The sequence below is a fragment of the Aegilops tauschii genome, chromosome 3 (genome assembly GCF_002575655.3).
Source record: "Aegilops tauschii subsp. strangulata cultivar AL8/78 chromosome 3, Aet v6.0, whole genome shotgun sequence".
NCBI classification, from domain to species: domain Eukaryota; kingdom Viridiplantae; phylum Streptophyta; class Magnoliopsida; order Poales; family Poaceae; genus Aegilops; species Aegilops tauschii.
In genome coordinates, this window is record NC_053037.3 from 160,645,377 (window position 1) to 160,661,971 (window position 16,595).

The 16,595-nt window shown below is 46.4% G+C and overlaps 2 protein-coding genes across 2 annotated transcripts; both read left to right on the forward strand.

Moving 5' to 3' along the window:
• Nucleotides 1-7,759: 7,759 nt before the first annotated feature.
• LOC109756460 (uncharacterized) lies at nucleotides 7,760-9,451 on the forward strand. Its single transcript, XM_020315293.4, has 2 exons — nucleotides 7,760-8,376; nucleotides 8,457-9,451. Exons 1-2 carry the CDS (start codon nucleotides 8,329-8,331, stop codon nucleotides 9,093-9,095), a joined length of 687 nt encoding a protein of 228 aa, XP_020170882.1. The 5' UTR covers nucleotides 7,760-8,328; the 3' UTR covers nucleotides 9,096-9,451.
• A 3,097-nt stretch (nucleotides 9,452-12,548) lies between these two features.
• LOC109756459 (serine carboxypeptidase-like 34) lies at nucleotides 12,549-14,577 on the forward strand. The gene is made up of 6 exons (XM_020315291.4): nucleotides 12,549-12,897; nucleotides 13,014-13,121; nucleotides 13,208-13,303; nucleotides 13,389-13,481; nucleotides 13,582-13,670; nucleotides 13,756-14,577. Exons 1-6 carry the CDS (start codon nucleotides 12,603-12,605, stop codon nucleotides 14,575-14,577), a joined length of 1,503 nt encoding a protein of 500 aa, XP_020170880.1. The 5' UTR covers nucleotides 12,549-12,602.
• Nucleotides 14,578-16,595: the final 2,018 nt, after the last annotated feature.

A 16,595-nucleotide genomic window follows, 5' to 3' on the forward strand; every position in this document is an offset into this window, starting at 1 on the left:
ATTAACATGGAAGTTTTCCATGTATGGTTTTTCCTTTTTTTTGGTAGTGGACAAATGTTTTGTTTGTTTTCGTCCTTTTCTTTATCTTTATCTTTACCTAATATTAAAGCAAAGATTGTTTTTCTATTTTTTTTGTCTACAGTAACTTTTTCATCCGTCGCTAACTAACCCTGACTTGACGTGAGTCTCTCCGATCTCTTTGTACGTGGCTCCTCTGGGAGCAACTAGTTAACGAGCGCTCCTTCGGGAGCCTCGTAACGATCAGCGCCACTTGGCGCGCTCTCAGCCATTCGCCACGTGTCGCGCTCTGGACGCTCCCTTCAGATTTTGTTTTTTTTTTATTTTTCCGCACGCGTTTTCGACTTTTTAAACAGTTTTTTCCTAGGTTGTTTTGACGTTTTGGTTTTTCCTCGGTCTTCCTTAGCGTTTCGACCAAAAAAAATTTGAAAATTTTTTTTTCGCGAAAAAACCCGTTTACTTTTTTTTCTTTCGTGAAAAGTCACTTTTTTTTCGCGAGAGGCACGATTGTGCTTTAGCGAGAGTCACGGCCGTGCCTTTCGGAAACAAAAAAAACGCGTTTTCTGTTTTTTTTTCGCGAAAGTCACGGTTTTACTTCCGCGAGAGGCACGGTTGTGCTTTCGTAAGAGTCACGGCCGTGCCTCTCGGAAAGGGAAAAACAAAACGCGTTTTCTGTTTTTCTTTCTTTCGCGAGAGTCACGGTTTTGCTTCCGCGCGAGGCACGGTTGTGCTTTTGCGAGAGTCACGGCCGTGCCTCTCGAAAAGGGAAAAAAATACGCGTTTTCTGTTTTTTTTTCTTTCACGAGTCACGGTTTTGATTTTGCCAGAGGCACGGTTGTGCCTTCGCGAGAGTCACGAGCGTGCCTCTTTCGGAAAGGGAAAAAACACGTTTTCTGTTTTTTTTCTTTCCACGAGAGTCGCGGTTTTGCTTCCACGAGAGGCACGGTTGTGATTTCGCGAGAGGCACGGGCGTGCCTCTTTCGGAAAGGGAAAAAACCATGCTCCCGGTTTGGTTTTTTCGTCCGACTTTTTTGTCTGATTTTTTCGTGAAAAAAAAGTTCATCAAAACCTATCAACATGGGATCTAGTTTTGAAGATCTCGACGCGAGGAATCCAATGATGAAAACGGTTTGAGATTTGGACGCACGGTTTAAGAGATAAAACGTTTTGAATAAACGAATCTACGAAAAAGGGAAAACTCCCAGGTTGCGACAAGTGGCGCGCTGCATGTGCGCCACTTGTCGTGACCTGGGAAAATGGAGTGTTCTTTGCAATGAGTACTCCTTAATTAGTGATTTCGGGCTCCTCTCCTTACGTACGATTTGAAACCCGTTCTATGGCCCAATGCTAGCTGACCTGAGTTATGGGCCAGGCGACGCGTGTGGGCTTACTGGTCCTTTGGATGCGAAAAAAATAAGGATGAGATGGGGATAATCGAACACGCCTCCTCACCCTCATGGCCCGGTCCATACCCAGGAAACAAGCGAATGTAAAAATGACACTTAAAGCAAAAGTAAGCACGATGGAGTCAAACCAGTGACCTCAGGTTGTATAGCAGAGTAGCCAACCAGAGGAGCTAGCGGGTGAGTACGGCTAAATAGCAGCGTCAAATTTAAAGTAGCATGTACAGCCGCAGATCTGTTTTTTTTTCACATTATTGTCCTCGGCTGGCAAAGAGGTGCTGATTAAGTTAGTTCTACAAGCGATACCGGTTTATTCTATGGCGTGTTTCAGATTACTGAGAGGGCTATGCGAGAACATCACATCAATCATAAGGCAATTCTGGTGGGGAAGCGAGCGGAGAAGGAAGCCCGGTTGGGTGGCATGGGACATGATGACTAGACTAAAACATATGGGCGGTCTCGGCTTCCGTGACTTGGATATTTTTAACCTGGCACTACTGGCGCGTTAGGCCCGGCGGACAATGACAGTGGAATTCTCTCTAAGCACCAAGGTCCTTAAATCAGTTTACTTCTCAGACTGCTCTTTGCTAGAGGCTGAGCTGGGATCTCATCCGTCGCAGATCTGGAGGGCTGTTTTAGATGGTCTGGACATATTGGCGCAGGGCATTATCAGGAGGATTGGAGATGGAGAAACAACGGATATTTGGGTACACAACTGGATTCCGAGGGAGACCTTCAAAAGGCCTATAACATCCCTGGTGCAACACCCGCCAACTAGAGTTACACAACTGATTAATGCTTCCACCGCTTCTTGGAATGAAGGACTAGTTCGATCTATCTTCACTCCTTTTGACTCTGAGGAAATTCTCAAGATTCTGATGTGTACACGAGAGTAACAGACTTTTGGGCATGGCATGAGGAAACCCATGGAACTTTTAGCGTTCACTCGGCGTATCATATGATCTTGCGGACAAAATTAAACCCGGAAGCATGGTTGCATGAGGCTGAAGGTTCTTCGTATGATCAACATGAGAGCAAGCAGTGGAGCAGCATATGGCATATCCAAGTACCTTCAAAACTCAGGATGATTGTGTGGAGGTTAGCTAGGCAATCTATGCCAACTGGCAAGCTGATTAAACACCGTCATATGTCGATAGAGGACACATGTAACCTGCGCGGGGCAAGGGACACATGGAGGCACGCTCTCCTTACTTACACGATGTCCAGCAATGTTTGGGCGCTGGCTCTGGAGCAGCTTGTACAACAGCTGGTTGACCGACAAGAAGAGAGCTCAAAGGACTGGCTGTTTGCACTACATGAGATACTAAGCAAAGATGAGTTTGTACGGCTAGTTGTCACTTCATGGGCAATCTGGGAAGCGAAAAGGAAAGCAATCCATGAGGATATTTTCCAATCACCATTGCCAATCCACGGCTTCATCACACAATATTTGAGTGAATTACAAGTGGTGAATACAGTGTTGCCGAAGCTGGTGGTAACCAGGGCCCCAAGACCTACAATGTGGCTGCCGACGGTTGCAAACAGTGCGAAAGTGAATGTTGATGCGGCTATACCTCCGCACAGAAGATATGGCGCGGTGGGGGCAATAAGCAGAGGTGCAGATGGGGTGTTCTTGGGAGCCTCAACGCTAGTCTTCAGATATATTGCCGAACCACAAACTCTTGAAGCCTTGACAATAAGAGAAGCTCTTGCCCTATCAGATGATCTATATCTACGGAGTATCCATGTGGCTTCGGACTGCAAAGTTGTGGTGGAAGATATTCGAAAGGAAAACGCCTCTCGTTACAGAGCAATCATACATGAAATAATAGACCACTCTTCGACTTTTGATTTTTGTAAATTTAGTCATCCCGGAGACCTACCATCCGTCCCTGTAAACATTGTGACGATTTAATAAAGCTTCGTGAGATTGTCTAGAAAAACATACACGATGCATGTACGTACACTGCTATGGGTTATAACACACAAATCATGGTTGCCGATCACTATGTCAATGTCAATGTGGCACTACACATCCTCTCCTATAAAGGGAAGCAGGAACACCCACGTCACATCTCGCCATGTTACGTCTGACCTCTACATCCTTCCCTCTCACTTCGCAATCGACAAGCCTTTCATCTCCGGTGATGTGCCGCAACCCACCTCCTTGACCGGGCCAATCCTGATTCATAATAATTTAATCGTTTCATTGTACAAAATAAAGTAGAAGTATGAGGGGAGGTGTACGAACCAGGTGGAAGGAGTAGCTCGCTGAGATTAGTTGCTGAAGTCTTGAACATTTCCTTGTGTCAGCACAATGATTGGTGTGACATGCGGTGGCGAACCCATTGCCTTAGGATTGACCACATTTGACGTGTTGTCATCAGGTGGGCATCATGGTCACCGTCTACGAGGGTGGGGAGAAGATAAGCGGTAACACGGTCGGGCGTCGTGTCGAATTAAAGGACGTGAATCTGTTAGGAGTCTTGAGTCATGCTTATTGAGATAGAGTCATGATATTATTTTTCTCCCGTTGCAACACACGGACATATTTGCTAGTAGATTTTAATATATTTTGCCATGTATGTATTTTTTTCATTTTGTAGTTGAGCGTTGCAGTCCTTGTAGGTATTTACCTTTGTGAAACACCCTAATGTTTTATGTATTTTTGTCATGATTTAGATAAACATTTTTCTGTTAAATTTGCAATCGGACCATCCATGTTTGTTTATATTTAAAGCATGGTAAATTTGTTTTTAGATACCATAGCACATTTTATTTAATATAGCATGGTAAATTTATAAATTATAGGATGTCGGTTTTATTAATATACCATGGCAATTGTAAATTTATGTTTACTAGTTAACTGGACCTCTGGCCCCAACTTGGGGGGTCGCGTTGGTAACTCACTGGACCGAACGGTTGAGAGAGGGATTTTCGTTCGATCGGCCGTCCCTCGAATGGCAAAGGAATGGTTCACTCGGGGAACCTTCAGAACTGACGCCGTCCCCCCCCCCCCCCCCCCCCCACCCCCACATACCGCGGTCCAAAAAAGAAACGAAAGAGAAAATCGCCTTTTATCCCTTAAACTTGTTTTGGAGCTTATGAAATTTTGTTTTGGCTCAATGTATCCCTTGAACTCTAAAAGATGTCTGCAATACCCTTTTTTACCTGTCTCGCTCTAGTCTCATCCTGATAAGCAAATATTTTGTATTCTCCTTCCTAGCACGTCACTCTTTTCTCCCTTCTCGCATATGAAATTAAAATACATGGTTTCTCTCAAAATTGTATGTAGATTTGAGCTACAATATTTACCAATTTTGTTAATAAATTGTTATTAATTTGTTGTAGTTATTTAAAAAAAAACTCTGTATTGCTTGGATTTTGAACCCAACATTTAAATTTGGAACTAAAACAGTAGGTTTCCCAAACCATAAGCTAAATTTAGGTTAAATCTTAAGAAAATGGCCCCTAAATTATTCCCGATTTAATTGTTTTGATATTTTTGTTCGGTTTCAATTTGAAACTAAAACAACGGATTTTTCTAAAAACTATATGTCAGATATAGCTAATTTTTTATCAGATTCCGTCACTAAATTATTCTGATTTAATAGAATTTGCTTGTTTTTTTTGTATAATCTGAATTTTCTGGTTATTTTAGTAGAGACAGAGAGAGAGAGAGTCCACTGTAGCACTGTTGACTAGCATGAAATCAGATTTACATAGGTGAAAGAAACGGAGTAAATTGTAAAAACAAAACCACCACGATTGCACATGCCTCTCTCAGAAGACCACCGTTTCACTAACAGTTTGCAAAAACATCATTTTGTGTAAGTTTTTTTTTGCTGGAAGTACTAAACACTCATTTGAGCTTGTTTTCACGAAAACTTAGTGGGTCACGCTGTAAGTGAGGACATGGCAAGGAAAAAATCACACCGTTTGACTCAACTGACAGGCTGGCGTATGGCCCGCCTATCATCCTCTATCCCACACCCTTCCTCGTTGCTCTTGTTCAGTAGCCCCTGGCCTGGAGCCCATGTACAGCGTGGGAAGAGGGTTGACCCGGAAAACCCTATTCGCCGCATTCTGCGGCGAATTGTCGACCTACCGCACAGGTTCGATAGTAACTTGGCCGGCCCAGTTAGCTCTTTTTCAGGTGGGATCTTTTTCCGGTTTTTCGAACCTTCTGGTTGGTTCCTGGCCGGTTTTGGGAACCTTCCAGAAGGTTTTTGAACCGGGTTTTCTGGTTTTCTTTTTTATTTCATTTTCTTCTTTACGTTTATAGTTATTTCCGTTTTTTCTTTTTTTTTCGTTTTTTCTGTTTGTTTTCTTTCTTTGGTTTTTATTTCTTTTCTTCTCCTTTTTTTAGAAACTATTCAAATTTTTGTTTGTATTTCGAAAAAATGTCAGATTTAAAAAAATGTTCTCAAAATTCAAAACAATTCTCGTTACACAAAAAAGTTCAAAACTTTTGAAATTCAGAAAAATGTACCGGATTCCTATTTTTTGTTCACGTATTCAAAAAATGTTCGTGCTTCCAATTTTGTTCGGGATTTTTCAAAATTGTTCTCCATTTTAAAATTTGTTCTCAAGATTTAAAAAATGTTCATGCTTTTTAAAAATTGTTCGCGCTTCCAAATTTGTTCTCCATTTCGAAATTTGTTCTGAAGATTCAAAAAATGTTCCTGCTTTAAAAAATTGTTCACAAATTCAAAAAATGTTCATGTTTTAGAAAAATGTTTGGGAAATTCAAAAAATTTGTTCGTTTTCATAAAAAATTGCGTTTGTGAAAAATATTGTATGTTAAAAAAATTACTTAAAATTTGAAAAAAAAATCGGGATTTTGTCAAATAGTGGCAAGTCCGGAACTGTACTTAGTTTCTTATGGAGGTCTGTTGTATTTTGGTCAGCAGGTATGTTCTATCGCACAGGCTAGCACCAAGGTCGCGCAAGCTGGCAGTCCCGAGTTCAATTCCCGGCCACCGCGCGCTCCACCTTTTTTGCGATTTTCAGACTTGTTTTCGCAGTGCACTGAATGGGCCGGAGCGCCTTGTGCGGCGGGGCATTTATTTGCCGCAGAACGCGGCAAATACGAGCTCCCGGTTGACTCGTGCGGCTAGGGAGAGAAATTCATCTGACCAGCTGTTGGCCCAATCCAACGGTGGATGCGACGGTCTATTGTTTTGGTTGGTCCGCTGGCGTCTAGCAGTGCCCATTAAGTTTGGATTATAATGTGAATAAACCTGGCCAACTAGGTCGTGCCTGCCAGACCGGCTTGTTAGCATGTGTGCCGGCCATAGTTAATCAGGTGCCCGGCACGTGGACCGCTTAGGGTCGTGTATTGGTCTCGAGGCTGGGCACGTGTGCCAGCACGACACGATCCCGTTTAGTTTTTGTTACACGCCAACAAGCAACCCAATAGGCCGAATAATAGGTGGGTTGACAGGTTTACCGTGCTGATGGGCCAGCCCACTTACTTGTAGTGCCGTGCGTGGCTAGGGAGGGCTCCCCTATATCTCGCCTTCCGCGAGTCTAGGTTTCTAACTTGCTGAAGGGGCGAGCGAGATAGGCCGGCCCACATGCATGGGAGGCCACATCCTCTTTTTTTGATTTCTTAGGTTTTCTGTTTTATTTTTTATTTTATTTTTGTACTTCTGTTTATACTTTAAAATATTATATATATATATATATATATATATATATATATATATATTACAAAAAAACATTTGGAAAATTTTGAACAAGTATTTTAAAATGTTAATTAAGCATTCAAAAAATGTGGGGCAAGTATTTGAAAAATGTTGAACAAGCATTCAGAGTTATATTGAACCAAGTATTTGAAAAGTGTTGAACAAGTATATGAAAAATGTCAATTAAGCATTCAAAAAATGTTGAACGTTTATAGAAAAATTGTTGATCATGTATTACAAAAATGATGAATTTTTGGATCATGTATATAAAAATGTTAATCAATAGTTTGAAAAATTGTTGAACAAGTATTTGAAAAATGGTAATAAGCCATTTGGGTAAATGTTAAATGTGTATAAAAAAATATGACCATGTATTCAAAAAATGGCGAAAAAAAAATTTGATCGTGTATATAAAATGTTCAGGCAACATTTGAAAGAAAAAGTTGAACAAGTGTTCGAATAATGTTAATCAAGCGTTTGGAAAATGTTAAATATGTATAGAAAAAATGTTGACTATGTATTAGAAAATTTTAATTTTTTTATTTCAAAATTGTTAACCAAGCATTTTAAAATGTATAGAAACAATGTTGACCATATATTAAAAAAACTTAATCAAGCATTTGAAAAATGTGTATAGAAACAATATTGACCATATATTTAAAAAATTTAAACATGTATTAGAAAAAATTTGTTGACATATAAAAAAATGTAGATAAAAACCAAAAGAAAGAAAGAAAACTAAAAAAATCAAAACCGAAAAAGAAAACAGAATAAACCAAATAAAAAAATAACCTGAAGAAACAAATGCAAAAATAACGAAAAAAGAAAGAAAAGCCGGAAAAAACTGAATAAAACAGGAAAACGGTGGAGAAGATCAGCTTTTTTTTTTGCGGGTGAAGATCAGCTGTTTTATTGGAAGTCGCGCTAGCTCTGGTGGGCTAGGGAAGGTAGCACCTGTGAACTTGGCGTTCTCGGCCTGTATAATCCAGATAGGGCCGTGCTGGGCCATTCGGCCTGGTTTGAATGTGAACCCGGACAAAGTGGACTCCTCTTTCCAAACACGCCCAAAGAATTTCCGGAGCTACCTAAAAAAAGAATTGATTCTAAAAAAAAACTAAAAAAAGAATTTCGGGAGCGAACGCGAACACGCACGCGCACGACCCCCGCGAGGTCATTTTCGCATTGCATCCTGCCGGCGGCGGCCGCGACACCACACGATGCAGCCCTTCTCGCGGCACACCAGCTTCTTCGCGTCCCTCAAGCAGGTACCCAACCCACAGCTGTAATCCCTCACGGCCCCGCCGCGCCGCCTCTCCCTTCTGACGAATGACGATTTCCTCCTCAGGTGGAAGACCGGTTGGCGGCGGAGGAGCAGCCGCCAGCGCCCCGACAGCCCGTCGCGCCGCCGCTGTTCTCGGACACCATGACCGCATCCCCGCTCTTCCTCGGCGCGTCGACGGCCACGGCCACCGACCGCGGCGGCGGCGGGGAGAGCAGCGACGCGGCGCTGGACTTCCTCACCCTCTCCAAAGATGAAGCGCGCGTGCAAGAGCCCCAACAAGACTCTGACGACGACGATGACGATGACGGCGACGATAGCGGGGCGGACATAGCGCGGCTGATGGCGCTTCTCGGCCTATCGCCGCCGCCATGGATCGGCGACGACGGACGCGACAGCGGCGGGTGCGACTGCAGCGGCGGCGACGGGTTCATGGCGAAGGTCGTCGGAGTGGTCGGACCCAAGTGTGAGAAGGAGAAGGGGAGGGTGGACGGCTGGATCCAGCATTACTACGGCGGCGGCGGCGAGTGCAGGGAGCCCGCGAGGCTGGCGCATCTGTTGCTCGCCAAGGCCTCGTGGTCCTGGGATGGAGAAGGTCCCGAGGATAGATCAGCCATTGCATTCCCTTCCGCGGTGAAGGAGTTCTTGGACCGTGATGCGCCGCCGCGGTTGACGGAGGAGGGGGAGCATAGGGAGACAGAGTGATGATTGGACGGAGGACCTCTCTGTAGTGTGTTCGCCAAAGCATACTTCAAAGTTCAGAGAACACAGTGATGATGGATGTGCAAACTGAATGTTTGTATTCTGAAATTGTCAAACGCAATGTGTTGCTACCAGAGAAGAACACATGGGCAACCTGTCGAAAATTTTACATCTATTTACTAGAGTTTTCAGGGATTTTCACCTGCATTTTGCTCCAGTGACATGTCTTGGGTTCATCTTCATGCTAGGATGTAATCTGTGGTGGGCACATGTGCCAATGGTAAGCAACAAGATATGCAAAAACATGTGATGTTTTCTTCTGTCATGGCAACATATGCGAATCAAAATCACTTAGCGAAGCAGTGTTGACTGGCCAGATAGATTAAGGTATACGACTTAAGTGAGGTTATGTTTGCTGAGCCAACTGCATTTAGTCAGTACTTTGCCAAGAACACCTTAAGATTTCTTCCGCAAAAAAAGGAAAAGAGAATACCTTAAGATTTCTTTCAAATAAACTTGAGGAGAAATGTTCAAAATCTGTCAGACTAGATGAAGTTATGATGACTACCAGCTAGCTTTCAACGTAGTGCGATATCCAAATTATTAGTCAGCAGCAAACTGGCCTGGCCATCTTACATCTTACAAAGAATGGACTATGGGTTATCGGCTCAGTGCTAGTTTTAACTTTTGAGGACCCTAGAATTGCAGACTTTGCGCCTATTGAGACACTTATTTTGGGACGGAGGGAGTATATGAGACGATACTCTACAGTTACAATTTATTTATGCCCCAGCAGAGCAAATGGGCAACACCCAACTGTTTTTGGCAGACTAAAATATAGAAGTATGAAGCGACAGAAGTTTACCTTTGTACTTCACCACCAAGAAATGCAGATGCACTTGTCATCTTGACCTATGAGGAGCCTCATTTCGGATCCACAAATATCACTTTCCCTGATCAAATCTGCGACAGTTGCAATGTCCAGGAAACTCTCTTTCGTTCAGTATTCATTCAGTTATACGCTAATCATGACCAATTGCCTACACAACAACACATGCCATCTGTGAAATAATGGAATCTCCTTGAGTCTTGAATATAAGCTGATAATTACCGCAAGCTTGGAGTTTCATCATGACCCTAATGCAGTACTTGGCAGTTCAATGGCTACTGCAAGCGTCTCACCGTGGTGCTTTGAACTGCTAAGTACTTGGTACTTCTCACGTCATGCAATGAAAATCTCTTGTACTCGTAAATACATCCATACCCCTTTACTTTACTGTCCAGCCAATCCAACTTTTTGTGCGTTTCCTCCGACAGGGATGTAATATATCCCCGAAAACAAAGCACCACAGTGAGAAGCTTGCAGTAGCAAGTGAACTGTAAAACTGGCCGGTCCGTAATTTTTTTACAGGAGGCCTGTAAACCGCCCCCGAATCCACAATATATACCAGAGGGAGGCCGTTTTAGGGTTCGCGTCCTTCATTTCCCCTATCCCGCTCCGCCGCAATCCTACATCTCCGGCAACAAATCCCCTTCCCACCGGCAATGTTTTGCGGCGCCCATAGCCACCGGAATAGAGCCCCGATGTCATGCACGGGTGGCGGGAGGGGTGGCCGAGGGGGGCTCGGTGGCCGCGGCGGCGAGCCGCCTCGCAAGCGCCGCAGTGACAATGAGGCCGGGAGCTCCTCCCTCCTCCCGCTGGTGGAGGATTGGCGCAAGGAGCAAGCGCGGAAGCGCGGTGCGCCCGCAGCTCCGGCCGGTGGCCATGGAGCAACTTCGATCGCCTCGACCGGATCTTCTCGCCAGCGATCCAGCGACTCTGGGCGGCGGAGCGCACATGCTTCGACGCAAAGGAGGCGGCCGCCGCTGAAGACGAAGTTGCAGCAGCGCGGATGGTGGCGTTTAAGGAGGAGTACGACATGGCGTTCGTCCTCTCCAACTCGCTCATAGAGTACCACCTCCACGTCAAGGCACCCGGTGATGATGATGCTCCTTAGATTTAGCTTTAATTTCGTTTATGCTAGTATGAACTATGTTTTCGTATGAACTCCAGTGATGTAGTATGTGGCGCAAACTGCAAGTTTGAATTATGCCGTATTTATTTAAAAGAAGGATGACCCCTGGCCTGTGCATCAGAACGATGCATGCAGCCATATATTATTAATAATGCAAAATCCAGCAGTTGAACAATCTCGACCCAGAAATAAAGCGAAAAACAAACTCCGAGGCCGTATACCTCGCGACAGTAACTCCCGCAGATAGTCACTAACCCTATGTTACAAGACATGTCAGAAACCAAAAATACACAACTCTTAGACTACGTCCTCAAGAAGGAATCGTCGTACGTGTGCCGATGATAGCGAGTCCACCACAAGGTTCAACTCCAGATTCTCATCCCCAAAGCCAAGCTTCAACCCACCACCTTCAGCAAGGGCATGACGCAGGCGCGCGTCGACATAGCCCGATCAGAGATCTTGTGTTTCCACTGGAGTGCATGAACTCATTGTTGAAGCCGTCTGTACCATCCGCCCTTATCCGTCTACCGGCGCCTCGATAACCGGATGCCTCTGGAGAAGACAACGAATGATAAAGACGTCTCATACCGCCTGCCTCCCGCTACAGTCGCACCACCTTCGATCGAACAGCAACAGACTAAACATGACATCTCCACCAGAGCCATTGTGCATCACCATGCAGCCGGACATCCCACCGGTTGTGCTCGAGCGCAGCGAGACCCGAGCCAATGGCGTTTGTGGGTCTCTCTGTCCATGATCTCCGCCACCCGTGTCCCCCACCCCCGCTCCCGGATGCCGTGGTAGCTCCTTTGCGGCTACTGCGGCGCGGGGAGGTCGGGGAAGCCGGAGAGGCGGACCGGGGAGGCGGCATCGTCACAACGGCTGCTTGAGGAGGATCCGGCAGAGAACGACGCGTGGCGGCACGAATCCGCGCTGTTGATCAGCGACGGGGACCTCCGGCCAGCGTGTCCGGCCATTGGGAGGATAGGGGCGGCACGGAATGGCGTGGGGAGGCATCAGCTGTGGGGAGGGGGAGGAGGAGGGGCAGAGGAGGCGGAGAGAATGTGAAGATTTTTTACTCCGCCGCTGAGCGGTGGAGTAAATATAGGCGGAGATGCGGCTTGGAGGATAAATTTTCCTTTTTTATTGGCTAAATTAGGCTTGGCTAGATGCGCGTTAGAGAAGTAAAAAATCACTAACACCGGATAGGGGGTCGGTTAGATAGGGGTTCGGTTAGAGTTGCCCTAACAGACAAACCAATCGTGCATTGCAACGGCCAGCTACGACCTGATATCCGTATCCTTTTCTATCTCTTTTCCCTGCGAAAGATTTGATTTCCATCCAAACACGGTCGAAACCCGATCTGAAAAACTTTCAACCTGATGCCATATATATACCCACGGCACAGACGCCCCGAGGAGGAATATCCGCAGAGCAGAGTACCACGTAGCAGTTCACGAGCGTCTTTGATATCGATCTACGTCGAGTAGCCGCGATGTCGAGGGCGGCGGCGGTCGTCCTCCTGCTCGCGGCCGCGTTCGTGTCGACGACGACGACCGTGGCGGCGGCAAGGCACCACGGCCACCATCATGACGGGTTCGCGAAGGTGTTCGACCGGCAGGAGGCGGACCTGGTGGAGGCGCTGCCGGGGCAGCCGGCGGGGCTCGGCGTCCGGCAGTTCTCCGGGTACGTGACGGTGAACCAGACGCACGGCCGCGCCCTCTTCTACTGGTTCTTCGAGGCCACCCACGACGTCAGCAACAAGCCCCTCGTCCTCTGGCTCAACGGAGGTACTTATACGAGAACAAAGTCAATTTCATGCCTTGGACACGAGAGATTTCATATATTATTTCCACTACGGTCATAATATTAGTATATGAAATCTACTTTGCATGCATGCATGCAGGGCCTGGATGCTCGTCGCTTGGATACGGAGCACTGGAAGAGCTGGGGCCCTTGCTGATCCAGAAGGGAACCCCTGAGCTCAGGCTCAACCCCGACGCATGGAACAAAGGTACCAAACAATTCGAACGTCACATTGCCGTCAAACAATTCATCTTAGTTTTTACGTAGTAATTATTTGTGTGTGTGCAACCGCAGAGGCAAATCTGCTCTTCTTGGAGCAACCTGCCGGCGTCGGATTCTCCTACACGAACACCACCGCCGATCTCGAGAGATTTGGCGACGACCTCGCTGGTACATATGAATTGTATTATTATCCTTATTAATTTATTTCTCTAGTTTTTCTTAGTTAACTTGAGTGGATGCGTTTGTGAATTAGCTCATGACGCGTACACGTTCCTCGTCAACTGGTTCGAGAGGTTCCCACAGTTCAAGGGCCACGATTTCTACATCGCCGGAGAGAGCTACGCCGGTGATTACTGCTACTACCCGTCGACTAATCTCGTGATTATGTCACCACATTAACTAGGTAATAGTAGAAAAAAATCTAATCAATCTTGTATATTTTGTAGGGCACTATGTCCCCCATCTCGCCGAGAAGATCGTGGAGGAGAACAAGAAGGTGCACAAGAGCAGGCACATCAATTTCAAGGGTTTCATGGTACGCAATCAGTTTTGTAGTGCTGCAACAGGAATCAACGAATTATGATTTAATTAATTTCTAATTGTTTGTGCTACGTTTCCAGATCGGGAACGCGGCGATCGACGAGGCGTCGGACGAGCGTGGCATGGTGGACTATGCGTGGGACCACGCCGTCATCTCCGACGAGGTCTACGACGCCATCAACCAGAACTGCAAGTTCGACCAGGCCGGCAACAGCAGCGACTTCTCCTCGTCGGGCCAGAACCCCAGCAACGCCGCCTGCGAACGCGCCATGGACGGCTTCTACGAGGCGTTCGACCACATCGACATCTACAGCCTCTACACCCCCGCCTGCACCGCCTCCACCGGCACGGCGGGCCAGCTGCCGCGCCGCCTCCACCGGTCCTCCGCTCAATCAGACAACAGCAGGTCCCTGCGGCCGCGGTACAACAGCTACGACCCGTGCCTGGACAACTACGCCGCCGGGTACCTGAACCGCCGGGACGTGCAGGACGCGCTGCACGCCAACACCACCGGGAGCATCCCCTACGCGTGGACCGCGTGCAGCGACCCGCTGTTCGAGCACTGGAAGGACTCGCCGGCGTCGACGCTTCCGGTGATCAAGAGGATGGTCGACGCCGGCCTCCGCGTGTGGGTGTACAGCGGCGACACGGACGCCCGCGTGCCCGTCTCGTCCACCCGCCAGGCGCTGCGCAAGCTCGGCCTCAAGACCCTCAAGCAGTGGAGGGAGTGGTTCACCAGCGACCAGGTCGGCGGCTACCAGGTGGACTACGACGGCCTCACCTTCGTCACCATCCGCGGCGCCGGCCACATGGTGCCCACCGTCACGCCCGTGCAGGCCAGGCAGCTCTTCGCGCACTTCCTCGCCGGCAAGGAATTGCCGCCCAAACCCATCATCGCTTAAGCTTGGGAAAATAGTGCTTCGTTAAAGCCATTATATAGGCTATATCTGTACATTATAGGTTGTTTGATTCGAATTTTAGTGTCGAATATCTAGTTTTGAATTTCGTATGTAAATCAGAACTTCCATTTTGCTCTTCTATATAGTAAACTATCTTATCTAAAATGCCGGGTATTTTTTGTTGTTGCAATAGTGCAGAACTGAACTTATCAACATGAGGTGCGCATCTAATTTGGTGCGTTCAAACAGAATTTTGGGCACAATAGTGCATATCTAATTGTACTAAAAGCTCAGTACGGTCAGATAGAATTCAGCTGTTGCGGTTGGGATCCTGGAATTCGCTATGATGCCTACTATTAAGAGCATCTCTAGCCAAACCGTCAAAAAGTCTTAACTCAAGCTGAGCCTAGCTGAACTCCTACTCGGTTTCGCTGCTCAAAAAATCCAGGAGAACCCTTCACCGGCTCTCAAATTTGAGCGGCGCTTTCATATCGCTCAACGCCCTTGACCCAGGCAACCCCGCCCACCTCTCGGGTTATGGTAGATTCGCTCGCCGACAACGCTGCAGCTGGAACCATCCCATATCTTCCCCATCGCCGCCGGGCTCTCGTGGGCGACACCGCTGAGCTCGGTTTCGTCCAAAACAGAACCGGCGGACGACCATGTTGAGCACCCGTGGAAGAGCTAGGCGGCGTCGGAATTGTGGCCAACTAGTGTTATTTCGAAAACCGGAGTTCAACCATGAAGAGCCTAGTCAACCAGGAGCACGACTTGGAGGAGAATCTTCCTCCTTAGAACTTGCAGGCCACTCCACAGCCCAGCCATCCACCAGCAGCCTCGGCGTCGCCTCAATGTTGTCGGCGGAGGCTCTCACCTCCTCCGTTCGCAAAGTGCTCCATGAATCACATAGGTAAGATTTCCATTGCTTTTTTAATTGTGTTTTACTAGTTTTGCAATCAAATCCAACATGAAATATTGCATAATGTAGATCAAGAGGTTAAGGGAGATGTTCTTCAAAGACTCTTTGACCCAAGGAGGAGGAAGAATAAGATGATGATTTTGAAATGACCGCTGTTGTGATCATTCACAAGGAATTTTGGCAACCAAAACTAGGATCGCAGTTTGGCCACTTTTATGTCAATCAGGATATAGCAGAAGGCTGTGTCAAGCTTATCAAGACTTACTTTACAGTTTACACCCCAGTTCAACCTATTGGAGAAGTATTTTCAGTGGTGATTTCGGACGCGTTTAAGTCTCTTCAACACCATTGCAAAAGCTATTGAGGAGCATGATCCATGGTTTAAACTAAGTAGGAGTGCATCGGGAGAAATAAGTGTGAGCTCATCAATGAAGTGTGTCGCGGCTGTTCGAGTGCTTCCCTATGGGTGTTCGGCCAACGCCATTGATGAACTATGTACACATTGGGAAAGATGCAATCCTAGAGGTTGTTCAAAGATGCACACAAGCCATGATTGACTCTATGGAGTGAAGTATTTCAGGGCACCCAATATGAAGACATCTAGAGACTCTTGGGTTTGAGTGAAGAACAAGGATGACCAAAGATGCTCGGATCAATTGATTGCATGCACCGAACATGAAAGAATTGCCCTATGGGTGGGAATGTCAGTACAAAGGGCATTCCAAAGACCGAACAATTATTCTTGAGAGAGTTGCATTAGAGGATCTACGGATTTGACATTCATTTTATGGATTACATGGCTCTCATAATGACCTGAGTGTGCTTTTGAGATCACCACTATTCGGAAGGCTTGTTGCAGGAGATGCTCATCCTTTGCAATTATGGTCGTCATTACACGATGGGATAATTGTTGGAAATAAGCCCTAGAGGCAATAATATTATATTATTTATTTTCACGTTTATAATTAAGATTTATATTCTATGTTATAACTGCTATGATCCTGGAATATGCGATTCAGTGGAAACTCGTATGCACGTGTTATAAATGGTAAAATCTGATTCCTAGTCTCGCCTCTAGGACTAGCTCAAGTGTTGTTTTTTA

Bases quoted from the DNA above. Each gene is read 5' to 3' on its own strand.
- LOC109756460 (XM_020315293.4), top strand. From the start codon at position 8,329: ATGCAGCCCTTCTCGCGGCACACCAGCTTCTTCGCGTCCCTCAAGCAG. The intron at 8,377-8,456 runs GTACCCAACCCA...TTTCCTCCTCAG, and splicing joins TCTTCGCGTCCCTCAAGCAG to GTGGAAGACCGGTTGGCGGC.
- LOC109756459 (XM_020315291.4), top strand. From the start codon at position 12,603: ATGTCGAGGGCGGCGGCGGTCGTCCTCCTGCTCGCGGCCGCGTTCGTG. The intron at 13,122-13,207 runs GTACCAAACAAT...GTGCAACCGCAG, and splicing joins CCCCGACGCATGGAACAAAG to AGGCAAATCTGCTCTTCTTG. The intron at 13,671-13,755 runs GTACGCAATCAG...CTACGTTTCCAG, and splicing joins TCAATTTCAAGGGTTTCATG to ATCGGGAACGCGGCGATCGA.